General features: G+C 49.0%; 1 protein-coding gene across 1 annotated transcript in view; it reads left to right on the forward strand.

Moving 5' to 3' along the window:
• Positions 1 to 19,966, forward strand: part of SMG1 (SMG1 nonsense mediated mRNA decay associated PI3K related kinase) — a 1,634,890-nt gene that overhangs the window by 333,059 nt on the left and 1,281,865 nt on the right. Inside the window, exon 15 of the mRNA XM_078665250.1 lies at positions 1,777 to 1,938. Coding sequence (XP_078521376.1) covers positions 1,777 to 1,938 — 162 coding nt within the window. The remainder of the gene's footprint in view (positions 1 to 1,776; positions 1,939 to 19,966) is intronic.

Below are 19,966 nucleotides of genomic sequence, written 5' to 3' on the forward strand. Positions count from 1 at the left end.
CGTTAGCGCGCATGGGTGGCGCCTAAGTAGTCGCCGTGATGTCATCTCGGCGCTTATGACGCCAGCGGCGGACGCGGAGTTGCACGACGCCACCTACAGACGCGCAGGGGTACTGCTAAGCAAAACTTTCCGGATCCAGTCTGGCGCATGGGGATATTCTAAGGTAAGGAATCTATCACTAACTAAAGTCTCTTATAGATATATCGTTACACAAGTAGTAACTTGTGCTTTAAGCCCTGTAAGCCAATAAGGGTTGTCTGGACTTTCAAAATAGTGTACCTCATTTTTGTACACTACATAAAAAGCCGGCTTCATACAGAGAGGACTGTACCCATTACTGGAAAGGAGCTCCACTTGCACCAGAACAGAAAAAGATACTCCAAGGGTTTATTAGCTAGCTTCCTGCTAAGCTTCAGGACCACCAAAGCTAAGTAAACTTGCACTCTTCAAGAGCGCAGCTGTGCAGTAATGCTTGGACGCGGACATGCCTGCTGTAAGACAGATTACCAACTTCACATGGTACGCTTAATTCTGGTAAGCCAGAGAACTCAGTCAGTGGACATTGGTCCTCCCAAAAAGAAATATGTGCTTGCCAGCAAAGAACTGCTGAGACTGCTGTAACGGGGAGACCAGGTGACTAGTGGAACTGAACCTGCACTGTCCTTTCCTGGTGCATTGTGGGAGATAGTCTGGAGGCATTTTGGTAGATGTTTTAGTTAATTGGCTAAAAACTGCTAAGACGCTTGCATAGATATATTACATTTTCAAGACTGAATTACAGTGATTTATGCTAATTTTGAAAACGTACATCTCAGGCTTCCCTAGATAGATTTTTGTTGTTTCAGGGTCTATTTTATGATGCATATACTACATATATTTTGATACGTTTGGTGCCATATTTCTGTTGTGTTGGTCTTTATAAATGTTTTGCACCTGCTTCTTAGAATAATCCTGAATGCTCTGTGCAACAGCTACCAAGAATTGAGCTAAGGGTTTTGTTCAAGAAACTAACTGCACTTGATAGCGACTGTTAGATTATTTCATGGCGAAGTCTCACAACAATACCCAATGATAATCCACGATCTTACACACATGTACCTTTATTGCTCCAAACATATTTTGCTCAATGTTTGTTGGCTTGCATTTACTTTTGTTTTGATGATTGTAACTCATAAGAGCAGTTGTATGTTTGGAAAACTCTAATTTCGTATCCTTACAGTTTACAATTGTTGTTTGAAACTACTTTAACTGCAGTGCATGCCATGTTGTCTGAATGTAATAAAAACCTGCATTTGTGATGGCCTTGAGTACTCTAATCTTTTCCCGGTACTTAATGAATATCCATTTATTACTGAACCCGCTCAGAGCATTGATAAATCCAGACCTAGTATGAACTCATTTTTATTAAATGGTCTATTATTAGCTGGTTAAATGTACCAGACTCTTACATGAGTAGTAGGTGCGTGTCAAAGTTTGTGAAATTTGATGTCATCTATTGAGCTTATGCTTTTCGTTAGCGTCCATTTTAAAGTACAGTAAAAGCCTTATATACCCCAAAGCCCTTCACAAGTATTCAGCACATTTCACCTTTAAGTACATTTGATGTGGAAATGCTATTAAAATTCAATGGGCAGTAATTCTTCTTTAATATTGAAATTCCCACCGGAAACTGCAACATGAACTTTAGTATATTGGCTCTATATTAGCAGTATAAGAAATGTAAATTAAATATCTTGGATTGTATTCAGTACTAACGGGCATATTTGTTTTTTTTAGGCATGACCACTTCATATCTAGTAGCCTGAGTTCCTCTTCTCCCTCTTTGTTTGATGGAGCAGTGATTAGTACTGTAACTACAGCAACAAAAAAACATTTCTCAATCATTTTAAATCTTCTGGGGACGCTACTGAATAAAGACAACCTCAGCCAAGATGTCAGGTAATTACCTATTTTTGCAATATTATTTAAAGCAAATAATGAGCCTTTTTGATTGGCCGGATTCTGTTGACAAATTAGTTGAATTAAAAAATGTATGTTTCACCATTATTTTGGAGGCATAATCTATATGTTAAAATGTTTGTGTCTGTTATGATGCACAATCTGCATTACTGTTTTGTAATTTTGAATCCTTCCACTAGGCATCTATGCTTTCCATTTTGGTTTACAACAATACATTACCAAATTGACCCCTTGAAATAGTCCACACCTAAAAGCTCTTGAGTGAACTCTTTGGTATAATCATCTTGAATGCTTGGGCGTGGCCAAGCACGCGATGTGACAAGACGTGCTTCGTCTGAGCTCCGGGTGAAGCTCCCCACACACGGGCCATTTATCCTGTATTCCCTGGCAGGACCGGGCCCTAATTAGCACCGAGTGTGCCCGGATACCCGTCCCACCTCTGGAGCAATTTTCAGGAGGATCGGAGCACTTGACCCTCCGGCCGGCAGCAACCCTCGCGGCCAGCCGCCCAGCACGCACTTCCGGCCGGCGGCCCCAACTAACTGAGGCCGGGGATCCGGCCTTGCAGAGTAGGCCGCGAAACGAGTGGCCTGCAGCGCGCAATCCAGCGCAGAGCCGGGACCGCGTCCCATGCCTTGGACCCTCGTTGGCGCGGATACTCAGCGGAGACCTCGGACTGCAGTGGGAGGTCCGCCATCTGGGCTCCTGAAGACCACGGGACCGGCCCGCCTCGCCCACCGCTGATGGGACTGCCCAGCCGGACTACATGACCGCCAGGGGGTGAGTGCACGAGGCTGCCCAGAGCCCCGCGTTGGCGACAACGGCCCAGGGCCCCTCCGACCCAGAGCGCCTGCTACCCGGCACAGCCCACTGGACACCCCCTGGCCCGCCTACCGCCCGGCCGTAGGCCCTTTCCAGGTACAGACCCTGCGACGCACTGCCGTGCACCTCCGGCGCCCCACCCACACGAGGGCCCCAGGCGCTACAAACCCCTGCACCGCAACGGCCCGTGGCAGGCTGAACCACCGCTCAACCGGCACTGGACCACACGTCCCAGCAGGACGAACACCGGTAGACCACCGTGCTGGGCCGCCGCGAGACCCGCATAGACACTGTCACTCCTGACCTCGGACGACTGACCTCGGAGATAGTGCGGCCCTCTCTCCCAGGCCCATGCACGTACCCGCCACACGGAAGGAGTTGCGAGGCACCTCTGGACCCATCTTGCGCAGGGGAACCGGAACTGCGCCACGTGCAAACTGAAGCAGTAGCACATCGGCCCTCGCAGACAACCAGCCCAACGCTGAGAGACTCTCCCGGCCAGAAGCGCAGAATTCCCGCCTTGCATCCCCCCCCCCCTCTACCGAGCGCGGGCCAGACGACGTGGACCCCCGTGTGGCACTAGGTGGCGCCTGGCATCGCCCGACGGAGTGCATCTTCCCGGGCCCAGCGGACAGGCTCGCTGAGAGGGACCTGTCGTTCCAGCCCGTCGAGCCGCCACGAGGCGCAGACAGGAAGCGACCAGCCGGCGGGTCCAGCACGACACTGACCGCAACACCTGTGAGCTCTTATAACAATTGCTACGCGGTCATCTCGTCCTCCCCAGTCGGCAGTGTCACACAATACCCTGGGGCCCGGCGGTGAGACGATCCTCCTCCTCCCGCCTACAGCCACGCGCCGTTCACCGCGCGGGCGACGGAGGCCCTGACCAGGAAACTAACGCGCACCGGTCCCTCCATCACGCACTGTGGAAACGTACCCGCCCGCTTGACTGGCCGCGAAGACCTCCCACATGTCCGGGGGGACCAGGGCAAAGACTGGCACGGGAGGGTCACTCAACAAGGGGAAAATGGCGAAACATATGGAGACGGACCAGACTGCATCCAAGCTGGACACTATGCTGGCAGCCATGGAACACCTGAAGGAGTCCATGCAGCTGACCCGCACGTCGCTGGAGAACAGAATCGACAAAGTGGCCGTAGACCTGACACTCCTCCGGACCGACCACAAGAAACTGGCCGACCGCACCACATCTCTGGAACACGCGATGGCGGAGGCCACACCAAAACTGGCGCAGACGGACAAACACGTCCAGGACCTACTCAACCGGGTGGAGTTCCTTGAGGATAGAGCAGAGGACTCGGAAGGACGGGCCCGAAGGAACAACGTGCGCATAGTGGGCCTACCGGAACGATGGGAACGGAGAGAGACGGCGGAGCATATGGAGACCTGGCTCAGAGAGCTACTACCAGAGGGCACGCTGTCGCCGCACTTTGTGGTGGAACGGGCGCACAGAGTTCCATCTCGCCCACCCCCGGAGGGCTCCAACCCCAGGCCAATGCTCATGCGAGTACTGAATTACCGCGACCGTGATGCCATCCTCCGCGAAACGCGGAAATTGTCGGATATACAAGTGGACAATGCCAAGGTGATGTTCTTCCCCGATTACACCATACAAGTTCAGAGGCGACGCCAATCCTTCCTCGTGGTGAAGCAACGACTTAGGCGCTTGACTCTTAAATACTCACTGTTGTTCCCGGCGCGCCTCCGAGTGGTGGCGCAGGACAAGACCCACTTTTTTGACACCCCGGAGGCGGCCATGGCGTGGTTGGATTCGGGAGTGGACACGAACCCTGGACCGGTGCCGAGGGAACAGCGCAGGAATCGAGGCGCACGCAGACGGAGACAACGGCACACCTCGAGGGCTGAGTCACCGACCATGGACGCGGAGATCGGCCCGACCCCGGAACAAATTCAAATTGAACACCAGGAAGCCGTCCGCATAACTGCTGAGATCAGCGGGTCACAATCACCTATCCTGCTTTCCAACACTAGCCCGCGCTCTCACGGGAGCGAAGAAGACGACTACATATTCGGTCTGCCGGATGGCTCGAACCAGGAGGGCCTACCTGACGTCACACCCCAAACATCAGACTTGATATCATGAGCGATCCCCCCCTACCCAGCCCTCGCTAGACCGCCGTGTCTTACGTATTGGAACAGTCAACACACCCTCAGGGATGGCTCGATCAAGGGCTCACATTGACACTCCTGGAGGCCCTGACAACCATGATCGCCGTCTTCTGTGGGGCTTGTACTCTGCTACCGAACACCGCCCCCCCTCCCCTCCCCCGCCCACCGAACTGCCACGGAGCTGCCGTGGCGCCAAGAGGGGAGTCGGGGCTATCCTGCCAGAGTGCCATCGGGAGCATGACTTTAAAGGGGTGGACGGACCCCTAGAGGTGAGTGCCCCTCCCCCCGGGGGACTGGCGGAGACGCTCCTGCCTTGGGATCGACTGTCCGGATCAAGTGACACTGGGAATTGGTCCTAGCCACGGACTCTATCATTGTCTCCTAGCGCCCTTTTGGCCTTCTGCCCGTGGAAGGGAGCCGCTACGGCTCTACAGACGTAACGAACTAACTTGTTTAATTCAGGTGCTGTAATTAGTCATCCCCCCATTGACCTTACGGATTGATTGAGCTCGATAGAGCATTTGGGCGGCGACTTGTTTTTGTTGTTGCCCTTTTGGTATTATGTTTATGTTCATGTTATACCTTCTGAGACTAGTGTTGGTACTGTCCTGCTACTGCGTGCATCCTTGGGTACCGGGGTGGGGCTGTGGGGTGAAGATGCTCCTTGTTCGCTGCTGCTGTGCAGGTGCGGGTGGGGGACTGGGGGGGGGGGGGATGGGTCCTTAGCTGTGAACAACACTGTGATGGCTACGTTTAAATTTTGCACTTGGAATGTCCGGGGCATGCACACACCCTCACGCAGATACCAGGTTTATTCCTACCTTAAAAGGCACCAGACTCAGATTGCACTGCTCCAAGAGACACACCTAGTCGCCACTGAGGTGGCCACACTTCGCCGTAAGTGGAGGGGTCAGATATTTGCTACTACCTTCTCGGCATTTGCGAGAGGGACCTTAATCTGGGTCCGGCCCGGGGTTCCATTTGCACTAACTCACAGCAACATTGACACTGAGGGACGCTACGTCTTCATACAGGGCAGGCTTGACGGGCAGCAGGTAGTCATAGCCTCCATCTACGCACCTAATGTGGAACAGGGGAAATTTTTCACACGACTGTCGGCAACGATGGCGTCATGGCCGGGCGTACCCTTGATTACAACTGCGTGCTTGACGCTTCCCTTGATCGCTCGTCCCTCCCGGTGGCGATCGCCCCGGTGCAGGCGACTTCCAGAGCCCTCCTTGACTGGGCAACACAATGGAACTTACTGGACGCGTGGCGCGCCCGGAACCCCACCGCCCGGGTGTATTCTTACTACTCGGGAGCCCGTTCATTACATGTCAGGTTAGACAGATTCATGCTGTCCCGTGACCTGCTCCCCTCTGTGTCTGACACTGACTACCTAGGCCGGACACACTCAGACCATAACCCGCACACGCTGATGTATGGATGGAAGCGCCCGCGCCCGCCTATACCAACGTGGCGCCTGCAACCAGATCTCCTACTTGATACTCCGTTCCGAGAGGAAATCTCCGGGAAGATCTTGCAGTATTTCGAGGACAATAACGACTCGGCCTCCTCCCCGAGAGCCGAGTGGGACGCCTTTAAGGCGGTGACCCGGGGTAACTGCCTCGGCGTCCAAGCTAGCTTGCGTAGGCAGGTGGAGAAAGATCTGCTGCTGGCGGAAGAGGCTCTGTTGGATAAGGAACGGGAGGCAGCGGAGGGTGATGATGCACAACTCATCTCGGCCAGAGCGGGCCACGCTGCCTTGCTGGAGCGCCTCAAAAATATCAACTTCGCTGCGCACTCCGCATGCACCCACAACGCAGGCGACAAGCCTGGCAGGCTACTGTCATGGTTGGTACGGCGGGACGCGCACTCTGCATCGATCCTATCCATCCGCACGACCCAGGGCGATGAGGTCTATACCCAGAAACAGATCCATGATGCGTTCACGTCGCATTACGAATCCCTATACAGCTCGCGGCTACGGGCCACGGTGGTGGAAATCACGGACTATCTGGCGCCTTTACAACTCCCGACTGCTACCGCTGCCCAACAGGCCGAACTAGGAGCTGCGCTCACTGGTGAGGAGCTGCGAGAGGTGATTTTCTCCCTCTCCAATTGCAAAGCGCCGGGCCCGGACGGGCTCCCAGCGGAGTTTTACAAGGCCTACTCCCTGGTATTAATACCGGAACTGCTGAAAATGTATGGGGCGGCACTGGAAGACGCTGAACTCCCGACGTCCCTGAACGAAGCCAACGTGGTCTCCCTGCTGAAACCGGGTAGAGAGGCGAACGACCTCGGCTCCTACAGGCCGGTGGCGCTCCTCAATACCGATTACAAAATTCTTGCAGCAGCCCTGGCTCGGAGACTGGCGCCACTAGTCCCCACTCTGGTACACTCTGACCAGAATGGCTTCGTACCCACACGGAGCACGTCCTACAATTTACGCCGGTTTTTCAGAGTACAGCGTTATGCGACCTTAGCCTGGACGCGCTCGGGTTGCATTGTACTTGACTTGGAAAAGGCGTTCGACTCGGTGGAGTGGCCATATCTCCTCCGAGTCCTCGAGAAATACGAACTGGGGGACGCTTACGTACAGATGGTGGGACTCCTTTACCAGGCCCCAGAGGTCCGGGTCCGGACTGGACGGTTGTTCTCGGACAGGATTCGCATCGGGAGAGGTACAAGACAGGGCTGCCCTCTCTCCCCCATATTATTCGCCTTAGCGATGGAGCCGCTGGCCGAGATGCTCCGCAACTCCGGAGACGCCTGGGGCATACCGCTGGCGGATGGCGTCCACTCGGTGTCTCTGTATGCCGACGATTTGTTGCTATATATCAGGGATCTCACGAATGTACCAGCGGCAATCGCGGATATGTTTCAGATGTTTGGCGACAGGTCGGGGCTCCGCGTCAACTGGGCCAAGTCGGGGACCTACGCGTTCGATAGCTAGATGCCACAGTGTGATGTGTGCATGATGGGAGAGACGCTCCGCTGGCACCCGACGGTATTTCGGTACCTTGGGATATTCATATATCGAGACCCTGTGGACCTCCTGGAGGGGAATCTAGTACGAGCCATCTCCTCGCTCACGGCCCAGGTCACGTTCTGGAACTCCCTCCCGTTAAATGTGCCCGCCAGAGTGGCGCTGACCAAGATGATGATGCTTCCCCGGCTTCTCTATTACTACGCCAATCTGCCGGTGTATGTGCCAGCGCGCATCTTTAGAGAACTGGACTCCCTCACCAGACGTCTCATCTGGAATAAGGGGAGACCCCGGGTAGCACTACAGACCTTGTTTGCACCCACAGACGCTGGAGGCCTAGCGGTTCCCAATCAGGAACTCTATTACTTGGCAGCACAGCTACAGTGGGTTGCCTACTGGCTGAGCGGTAAGAACCTAGTGGACACAGCCACGGCTGATGACATCCTCTCTCCCGTACAGGCGCTTGCACTCTTCCACCCGCTGGCGCGGGGCCGCCCCCCCACGCAGGTCATTGTGGCAGTGGCGAAACGGTGCTTCCTACGGAGCCTCCGGCTCACCAAACTAACGGTGCCCTATGCCCCAAACCTGCCTCTGCTGGGGACGCCCCTGGGTGCGGGCACGCTGTCTTCGGCCGAACTACGCAGCTGGACTGCGGCAGACTTGGACGACCTAGGCGGCCTGTATAACGACGGGGAGCTGTTACCCTTCGAGGCCCTAGCCGCGGACACTGAACTGCCGGTGGGTCAATTTCTGACACACGCCAGACTCCTACATGAGTTGACGAAGGCGTGGGGTGACCTCAGCCACGAGCCGTCCACACACCTACTCATCCAGTACTTACACGTGATGGGGGACGGTTCACACCTTGTACATTGGCTTGCACAAGCCTTACACGGCCACACGCAATTTTCTTCTCGGAGATTGAGGGACAAATGGATGGCCGACCGTGGCACAGATTGGACAGACAAACAGTGGAATGCTATTTTAGCAGGCGCCAGGGTCGTCCCCCGCAATGCACGATTCAAGATTATACAGTATTACATCATCCACCGTGCATATCTATCTCCAGACAAACTGAACCGTTACTTCGGACTCACTTCCTCGGCGTGTCCCAGATGCGGTCTCCGGGACTCGGACTTCCTGCATGCACTCTGGAGCTGCGCACATCTTAACTCGTACTGGTCTGCGGTCGCGGACATGCTGACGGCGGCCACAGGCGAAACTCTTCCCAAGACTTGGGAGGTATGCCTATTGGGACTCTACAAGAGGACCAAACAGTCCAAGTTGCAGGCGCGCTTTTGGGATTTAGGCCTTATCACGGCCAAGCGTCTTATCACACGACGTTGGAAGAGTGCCTACCCACCGCGACCTGCGGATTGGCGCCGTTCTTTTGCCACCTGGGCCTGTGCGGAGAGTGTGTCACTTCACAGGGAGGAAACCGCTGGACTCCGGAAATACCCGATCGCCCAGGACTGGGACGTTGCTCTGATTGCGTTTCACCGCCCATGCACACAAGCCGACATAGAGTGCTGTCCCGTCGCGACGTAGGGAGGGATCCCTTGACTACTGTCTGCACCTACCACGAGCTCCGCCGGCCCTCTCCTTCTCCCCCCCTCTCCCCCCCCCCCGCTCTGCGCGACCCCCCCCCCCCCTCCCCTTCCCCCCCCCGGTGACCGAGACCGTGTGTGACGGAGACGTCCCCTGCCGCGTTTGCCTTCCTGCCGCCTGTGGCACCCGCCCCCCCCCCCCCCTGCCCTGCAGCCGCGGTGACGCCGCCTCCTCACATGTCCCCGCCCCTGCATGACCCATATTGGATGCACCACACACAGTTAGAATCCTGGGTACACTACCACACACACGACTACTAGTCCGACAGTTTTTTGGTATGTTTTTCCCTCCCCCCTGTACTAGACTCCCCAGTTCACTCTTTGGTTGACACGGAGGCCAATCATACAGTACCCCTAATCATGCCCGACCACACTTCCTCGTCTGTATCTCGCATGGAACTGTTTAGATACGTCCGGGACTAGGAAGCGGGCGCCCAGCAATTCATGAGCCATGGGAAAGTATGCTGTTGCCTATATTCTCTGCTGCATTGTACAGGGAACTCATTTTCATGTACTGACTGTTGACTTTTCTTTTTGAACGCTCTGGACCCTCTCTGCAGTGCTGCAAACTGCGGGCACTACATCATGAGTCACTCCCTGGCACGGTCACTTATGTACCAATGCATTTCTACTGGCGACTGTTTATTTTCACCCATGTATAACTGCTGTGTTCACATGTGCAATCTGCTAGGAACTGTTGTGGCGATAATCAGTTGTTATGACACTGTATGTACACCTACTGGCTTATCTGTGAATTTAAATAAAGTTTGGGACCATTGGTCTTAAAAAAAAAAAAAAAAATCATCTTGAATGCTTGGTAAAAGCCTGTAAAAGTCCCATGTGTGAGTGGAGTAGAGTGAATAGTGTGATCACGTCAAAGGATGTGTTCAAAATTGTCAATGAACTAACCAATCCAATCTGCAGTATTTCTCACAAATTCCACTGTCATGTGTGGGTGGGTTTCATAGAAAAAACGCAACTATGGATTCCTTACATCCATTCAGCTAAATGTCCTGTGACAATTACTTGAATATTGCTTAAGTCTCATGAACAGCGATGAAACGAATGTTAGAAGAATCAGAATCCCAATTGCCAATGTCCTCCATAGTCATCATTAGGCCAACTGCAAGTAATGCACTATAGAATATGCCCATCACCTTTGCTTGCACACTGGCTAGAACTTCACTCTTTGCTCCTATATGAGATACAGTATGACATATAACATAAACCACTGTAAATTGTAATTGGGTGCCGAAAGCTAAAACCGCTCCTCTACTACCTAATGTACTATCTCCCACACTAGAACTTCAGACATAGCGGAGGAATCTTCAGTGGATATTGTTACAGAGGTGCATGCAAAGTTCCTTGCACTAAACACCAATAATACGGCCAACATTTGATCTTTCTTGGTACTCAACAGGGTTCAACCAGTGACCCACTGTCAAAACATTACTCCAACTAACGCTTCTGCTAGCTAATTATTGTTGAATTCTTAAGTGGAAACAGAAATCACATCTATGTTCTGTTGGCAAATACCTTTTTATCATAGACCGCTTGCTTTCCAAAGATGTTCTCATTCATCCTACCCGATGATTAATTAAGTTTCTTAAGAAATAGATTTCAGATGAACTCGATCAGTGGTCCACCAAAAACTGCGTACTCCGACAGAAGGGTTTTTCTGATTGGAATCAAGTTTGTTCTAGTTTAATGTTTTCCATCTGTGACCTTCTCAGACTCGTTCCTTCTGATATATTTTCCACCTTCACACAACACTGCTATTGCTGATGCCCTTCTAGAATCAATTGGAAATACTACGGTGGATCACAACAACCAATGTATAGCAGGTGACCTCAGCATCTGATTCGTCAGACTAACACTACCCATGATGCCACCTGCCTTTCTCTGTAAAATTGAGGCTCTCAACTTCCATCCGTTCGTCTTAAGTCCCACATGCCTGACCACTATATGTGCACTGGGAGTAAGTGCCATCTTTCTTGCATGGTATGCCCCCACTTTTTGCTGAATTGCTGATGTACTTTAACTGAGTGTGCCCTGGGTTCCTGCCAATCAGGTACCCAGGGCCTGTGTTCCTTCCCTAACACTGTGTTGAAACCTAAACCCAATTGGCATCTCTGGCCACATGTCAGTCCCTGGTAAATGGTACCCTAGGTACTCAGGGCACTGTGACCAGAGAAGACCCCTAAGGGCTGCAGCACTTATTGTGCCACCCTTAAGGGTCCTGCACAGTACAGTTTTAGGGAAGGAACACAGGCCCTGGGTACCTGGTTGGCAGGAGCCCAGGGCACACTCAGTCAAAGCACATCAGCAATTCAGAAAACAGTGGGGGCATACCAAGGCAAGAAAGATGGTACTTTCTACAAGAAACACAGATATCTTAGTGGGCACTTTATTAAAAACGCAGCATTTTTACAAAAGTGCCGATTTCGCGGCAAATCGCAAAATCCTGGAGGGTCTGACTAGTGGAGAAGTTACTGACCTCATGCCATGTGAGCGTTGTGGGGGAGGGAAATCCTTTAAAGAGTCATTTTATTTCTAGATTTCCCTTCTCTTCTTGAAACCCAAGAGCAGCAACATTGTGGTGTCACCAGGGCTTTAAGCGGAAGCTTTTTCAATATTATATGTAACAAGCCATAGTTGCAAATTATTTCTTATGCAACTAATAACCATTGACAAAGCCAATAGTCCTGACTTGTTGTAGGTATGATGTTGTTGTATCACATATCTGGATGCAATGACAGAAACGGCAAAATACAAGTCGGGCGGCACACTATGCTAAGCACAGATTTTTAACGTAAGTGTTTTAAAGCCACGCCCTTAATTACATTGGCCATGCCCCTTTGAGAGACCCCTGTATTTTGATCCCACTTAAAGCCCTGCTAATACTCATAATATATCACAGCGCAACAAGTGTTTTTTTTTCGTCACAGAAGGATGTTTTCCACATGGAGAAAAAAGTTAAAGTCCAATTAATCTGAAGGCATTTTCACAAGCACGATTTTTCACTCCATATATGTCGATAGAATGGCTTTTGCATGGGCGTAATTGGGAATACACCACACTTTTCCACCAGTTCTCTTGGAAAAGACCGTGAATTCTAAAAAAAATAATAAATCTTTACCCGCAGATTAAATCTAGGGGGACCCAAATGTATTATTTAAGAAAAAGAAACAACCATGTTCATGGAAAGGGTCCAAAGTCACAAGCAGCACGGATGTAGCAATGGACATCTGGATTTCGCTGCCACTTTTGTAAAAATCGCAACATTTTTACAAAAGTGCTGATTTCGCGGACACTTCTGTAAAAATCGCTACATTTTTACAAAAGTGCCGATTTCGCTGACACTTTTGTAAAAATCGCGGCATTTTTACAAAAGTGCTGATTTTGCGGCAAATCGCGAAATCCTGGAGGGCCTGTCTAATATATTTAGGCACTGTCGTATATCTCTTAGCACTCTGGATTGTAGGGCTATACAGGTCCCACGTGTCACCACCTTAAATGCCTCCCATAGAGTGCACATTGATTCAACCGTTCCTGTGTTTAATTAAAAATATTCTGTAATCTTAGCCCGGACCTCCCCTTTGAACACAGAGTCTAGGAGTGCGTTTAGGGGGAGACACCATGTGAAAGGCTGGATGTATTGTTTGGGGATGAGGAGCTGAATCATTACATGCGCATCATCGGAGAAAGTGCGCGAGTGATGCAAAATATCGGATGTTGTCGGGTAATGCACGTGCCTTCGTGGGCCACGGGAAGCAACACACGCCATGTGTCTAATAGGTAATGATCTTCGATTATGCTGCGCAATGTTTCTGCTGCCTGTGGTTGGTGTGTGCATGATGTGCCTACTCTGTCCTCCTGCAGTGATAGGATGAGATTGAAATCCCCCAACCACAGCAGCACCGATGTCCCCATCGTTTGAACCTTATGCCATAATTGGTGAAAGAATTATGGTTCGTCTGTATTAGGCCCAATTGTGACCTGCTGGCCGCATAGTTCAGTGTAGGATTATGTAGTGGCCTTCCGGGTCCAACACAGTTAGTTGTGTTCGCCTTGGTATCCCTTTCCGCACCAAGATTGCCACTCCCTGGGAGTAGTTGGAGTAGTTAGACTGCCATATCTCACCCCATCTATTGGAGTTGAGCTGCATGCACATCGTGTCTGTTAGGTGTGTTTCTTGTAGTAGGCAGATATCTGACCTGTGTCTTGTGAGATAGGAGTGTATTAATCTGGATTTCCTGAGCGTGGGCATCTTTCCTTTGGTATTACCTTTGTATTTTGCATGTTGTGCAGATTTCTGTCCCCGGTGGTCCCCCTTGATTAAAAAGTCTGACCCCTTTGTTAGCGCGGCACACAGTGGAATTTGATTCATGTGAACAGTGGTAGTGTTTCAGGTAGCCGAACAAACAATCAAAACAATAAACTTCCCCTTCCCACCCCAACCCTCCAATTAGGTTGTGTCTTCATCCCAGTGTTCAACCCAACTCTTGTTAGAACAGCCTAGGCAAGCCTAGGTATGATGAGAATCCTCCCTAGGGGGAGTGGAGTTACCGGCATATCCCCCTGTCTTGTATGACAGAGTGGCCGAGCGCCGTATGGATTAACTTCCATGTTGTAGTGTTCGTGTCTAGTTGATTCGTATGCCGAGTCTCTGCAGCAGTGCATCAGCTATGCTTTCCATATGTCCTGGTATCACTTGTGTGAAAGTTGGATGAATCTGGGCATGGGGTTGGATCTGATAATCCTGCACCGGTAATTGCGCCCTCAGTCATTGTTGCTCATCCTTCCGGTTGGTGACTCTGCCCGGTCCCGAGTCACTGCTTGCTGTTTTTTTTTGTTTCTGTTTGGCAAACCTGCACTCAGCACTTGTATCTGTGAAAACAATAGGTTTTCCATCAGTTTGCACCCGTAGTTTGGCAGGGTAGATAAGTGCGTATTTCATGTCTGCTTGTTGGAGCAACTTCTTTGCCTGTACGAATTCACGGCGCTTTGCTTTTACTTTTTGTGTGAAGTCCGGCTATATAGCTATTGTATTTCCCTGGTATTGGATCACACCTTTCTCTCTGGCGAGTCGCAGCACTGAGTACCTATCCCTGTAGTTCAGGAGACGGGCAAGAATTGGGCGCACTGGCGCGCCTGGCGGAGGTCTTGGGCCCAGTGTGTGGTGTGGTGTGGTAGCTCCACTAAAAACATGTCGGAGTGGTTACTCCCAAATAAGTCCTTCAGCATATGCTCGACATATTTTTCCATGCTTGATATATGTGGACTCTGGGATTCCAATCACACATTTATTTCGGCGGTACCTTGCCTCCAACTCCTCATTCTTTGCTTTTATTACTTGGAGTACCTTGTCCATGCGTCACAATTTTTCATGTGTTTCTGTCTGGCGGTCGTCAGCATCTGATACTCTAGTCTCTAACTTGTCTAAGGCTTCGTGCTTATCTAGTTTCTGTGTGACGGGGTCTGGGGGCGTGCAGCCATTGAGTCAATCTTCGAGTCAATTGTCTGTAAGCTGGCCTGCACCACTCTAAGCATAGAGCGCAAATCTTCCTCTTGCGTGATATCCATAACGGCGCCTGCCGCTTCTGTGGGCTGCGTGACACCGCCTTTGTGCTGTCTCGTTAGCCTTTTGTCAAAAGTTAGTTTAGGCTGCTTCCCATCAGGTTTCCCTTGCCTTGTCACTGTAGGGGAGGCCCTTCGCTCAGCCTAGGGGCTTCTTCGCTTGAATGTCTATACAGGGGGAAAGTCGTCGGTCTGGAGCATGTGTTTCATGAGCCTTTCCCTGCGTCCTCGCCCTACTCTTGCGCCCACACCTACTTTCACTTCGGCAAGTGTACACTAGTGGCCCTGTCTGCCCAGGCTTGCCGCTCGTATTGTTGCACAATGTCCAAAAGCCTATTGCTCTGAGGCCAGGCCCTTTTGTCGTATTTGCCCCAGGCCTCGGAATTGCACAATCTCGGATTCAGCACTCTGTGGTCCCCAATTAACTGGAACTTTGAGTTGCATGCGGCACAGATGCTTAGATTGCTACACACACTTGGTTTTACTGAGGATCAGCAGGATGGGCTCGGATAATTGATGGATTAGCGGGCTCGGCGAGCAGAGCCCTCTCAGTGAGCTGCACTTTTGCAGCTCGGCTTGGCTGCGCCGCAGACTTATTGCCTGTTTCTCAAGTTTCCATGAGGCGTTGGTCAGGTTTTTAACTGTTTCTCATGCTTTCATGGGTTGGACAATGTGTGACTGTCAAAATCGGATATCTGTTGCCTTTATTTTCCTCCAGCCAGTTTTGTTTAACCCTGGTGGTCACCGTTGTCTTCTTCATGGTGTACTTTCCACAATCTGTTAGTTCATTGTTTAACTATGTCACAGCTTGCTGTGCTGGAGGAGGAGTCTGGTGTTGACAGATAGGAAAGCCTCAAATGTGGACACATAGATCATCCAGTAGGTGATTCTTGGCCAAACACTCACCCTAGACAATTCGGCTAGGGAGCGCATATTAGGAGTACACTAAACCAAGTGCTTATAGGTGTGTGTGTGTATGTCTGTATATATATATATATATACATATATATATATATATATTCACTGAAAAAACCTTAGGTTATAGACCATATATAGTTAGGAATTAGCATTTAAAAAAACTTATTTTACTCACACAAAACCATTGAAATTCCATATATAGTTAGTTGCACTAACTATATATCGCGCACCCGCAATCCACTGCTGATCATGTCACATATTACATCATTCATGACATGGTCAGTGACATCACTGATGACATCACTGATGACATCTCAAATGACATCACTGATGAGATCACTGATGACATCTCAAATGACATCACTGATGACATCTCAAATGACATCACTGATGAGATCACTGATGACGTCATCCAGTGACTGTATAATTCTGTAAAGTTAAAATATGTCTTGAGTGGATGTATAAGTGTCTGGATGAAGGATTTAGTAGGGGCATGGCTGACTGTATGAGTGACTGATTAAATGTGTCTCACTGAGTGCATGGGTTAGTGACTAAACTGTCTTAATTTGTGCATCATTATGTCTGTTGTTCTGTAAACTGCTGCATGTGTTGATCATTAGCTATATGATTAACTGTATGGGTTATTGATTGGTTGCCCAAGCATTTGTATGGGAGACTGAGTGTGTGTGTGGGTGGCTGGGAGGTGTATGACTCTCTGCATAGATGTGTGAGCAGTTGATTGACTAGATGTATGGGTTCAAAAGTGCATGTGGAAACAGCTGTAGGGGCGGTTGACTGTGTGCATGAGTGTATTGGTGAGTGAATGGATATCTCAGTGCTACATGTCAAAGTAAGTACATATGTAAAACACAGTACATGTGAGAGTTGACATATATAAATAACTGTGCATAAGAGCCAGTGAATGTGTGAGTGGCTGTATGGATCATTGTGAACTTGTATCCAGGATTGTATAAGTGAGTAAATATGTTTTAGTATATGTTTGAATAAGTAAGGTGTGTATAACTGTATAGTTGAGGAAATGGAGGTGTGATTGATTCTTTGCATGACTGACTAAGTGTCTGAGTAACTCCATGGATGAGTGACAGTCTATGAGTGTCTGTTTACACTGAGTGTATCTAAGGTTATATTAGAGTCTGAAGAGGTTCATCGTATTATCACATGAATGATGTCATCAGTGATGTGATCAGTAATGTCAAATGAGATGTCATCAGTGATGTCATTTGAGATGTCATCAGTGATGTCATCAGTGATGTCACTGACCATGTCATGAATGATGTAATATGTGACATGATCAGCAGTGGATTGCGGGTGCGCGATATATAGTTAGTGCAACTAACTATATATGGAATTTCAATGGTTTTGTGTGAGTAAAATAAGGTTTTTTAAATGCTAATTCCTAACTATATATGGTCTATAACCTATGGTTTTTTCAGTGAATTTTCAAGGTTTTGTAAATGCTAATTCCTAACTATATATGGTCTATAACCTATGGTTTTTTCAGTGAATTTCAATGGTTTTTTAATAGCAAATATCATAAGCTGTCGAATGTCAAGTACGTGGTAAGTGAAAACATTTTCGTGTTTATGCACACTGATCTGCTTTGAATGGTGCCCCCCCCCCCCTCATTTCTATTAGGAGTACTCTCTCTTTGCAGATAGTGAAATGTAGTTAACGCAGGCCTTTGCCCCCGTTGTAATCCGTCGGGCCTGCTTCTCTCTCCATTTGATTGATTGTTATCCAAGTATTTACTGTTTTAGAATTAGTTCTCTTTGGTTCATTCTCTATTTACAAACAAACACAGAGTCGCAATACTCTGTTTAGTCTTTGCAGATAACGAAAAATCGTGTAAAAAAAAAAGAAAAGGAATCGAGCAAAATCAGTAGGCCACTAATGGGATCTCTTTTTGACCTCGCTAAAATAGAAACATTAGGAACAACCCCTCATGACAAATACAAAACTAGTGAGATGAACTGAATTCCACACAATGATGGCTGCAAAACAGCTCGCTCCGCCACCCACCCCGCCCAAAATAACGATAAAGAGCGGCTGCCATGATTGGTTGCCGAATGGCCACGACGGAGCTACGAAATGGTGCTGCTCTCATGCTAACCCCAGCTTCAGTCTGAAACATCCAGAAACACTGTAGACTACCAATTCGATCAGTTCCGGTAGCGCCCCAATGTAACCCGGTAGAGAAGAACTAGCCCTCCCCTCTTTGACTGATGGTTCTTGTTGCCTGTCCCTTCTGTTGTCATTTAACAGAACTATTTAGCCTGCTGAAAGGGGTTGTGTTCCGACCGCTGGTTGGTGGAGACATTTTGACTATATTCTGGACCTGCGTTGTCGCGTAATGCGTCATATGACGCGCCGCGTTAGCGCATCCGGAAGTCATCCGGGGCGCGCAGCGCGTAACGTAAGCATAACAAGTCATGTGACTTGTTAATAAAACTTTTCATTGGTTCATTTTACTTTTCTTATTGTAATGATGAAAGGCTTGGTCATATGACCTAAAAATTACACTTTTCATTACTTCCGAACATTATTTTTTCTTAAATATATGTTATAATGTTCCAGGCTAATGTACTTTCCCGGAAATTTTACAACTGTCCTGCAAGTAAAATATATTCTTTTTTCGAGAAAAAGAGCGTTTCTTCGTCCCATGACGGAGCCGTTGAGCAAAAGAGTGTCGACCTGCTGTCTTAGTCGCCGATACGCCTGAATATGAGATTCTTATCGATCACTTTATGTTGCAGGAATAGAAAACACAACAGCCCTTGACCATTTATCTTTACTGCGTTCCTTCGTATTATACCTTTTACCCTTCATGTAATTGGTCTGCTTTATTTCACTTGCCTTTTAATGATTCTAAAACAGTGACTATTATTAAAAACTTTACCAATGTATATACTACTACCATGTTTTCTTTTAAAAACCTTTATTGTGAAAATTTCATTATACAAATACGAGCCTATAACCACGTGGGCCTGCCACGGAGCAAACTGTAATCGTATATGATGAATAGACATTTACACTGTAGAGGAACGTAACGGGCGGGCCATTAGGTTGCAAGAACTAAGGTGTCTAACAGTTACGGAATCGGTGGACGTACATTTTATAATTAAAATACGACAGGGCCAGTTACAATAAAATTATCTAGATATACATTTGCGGGCAAGTACCATGGGTGACGTTAATTCGAACTTTCAACAGTACAGTAATCAATAACACATCAGAACTTAATATCAATAGGGATGTCGAAATATTCAATCAATTCTCGTCCCCGCCCACCATGTGCTTCAAAACTGCATACGTATCTCGTGATTTCAAGGTTCTGCAACCAGTACACAACAAGGAGTTACGAGTCCCATTTATTCCGGCGCCATTTTGGGCGAGGACGGGCAGGTCCAGGATATAGTCAAAATGTCTCTACCAACCATCGACTATGATGATGTTCATATGCTGTATTTATTAGAGTAACACTCATCTGTCCACATGAAATTAATTTGCCACAATCTAAACATGTCATTTTAATCTTTCCAAAGTTCTTCTAAATATTTGGGACCGTTTCCCTTGCCTCTGAAGCTCTCAGTGCCACTTCTTTGATGAATGTACTAGCAGGTCAGGGGTTCTCCTCCAAATCTCTCTTTTATGCAGCACTATAATTAATTGGTGCCACCTCTCCATATGACGATGCATGGTATAGTTACCACAACTATATTTTTTTTCGGTTCCTCTGGAGAGTTCATCGTGGCAGATGAAGCGTGTAACGTACCGGGCATTTACCTTTTTTTGCATGTACAGGAAAGGAAAAAAAAATCGAGCGTTCGAGTTCTAAGGTGTCCCAGGGCCATTTTAGTGGACCAGGCCCAAATCCAAAGAACAGGCCGCCATTTTGAGAGTCCTCTTGCTGCCGCCTGTC

The sequence above is a fragment of the Lissotriton helveticus genome, chromosome 10 (genome assembly GCF_964261635.1).
Source record: "Lissotriton helveticus chromosome 10, aLisHel1.1, whole genome shotgun sequence".
Lineage (NCBI taxonomy): Eukaryota > Metazoa > Chordata > Amphibia > Caudata > Salamandridae > Lissotriton > Lissotriton helveticus.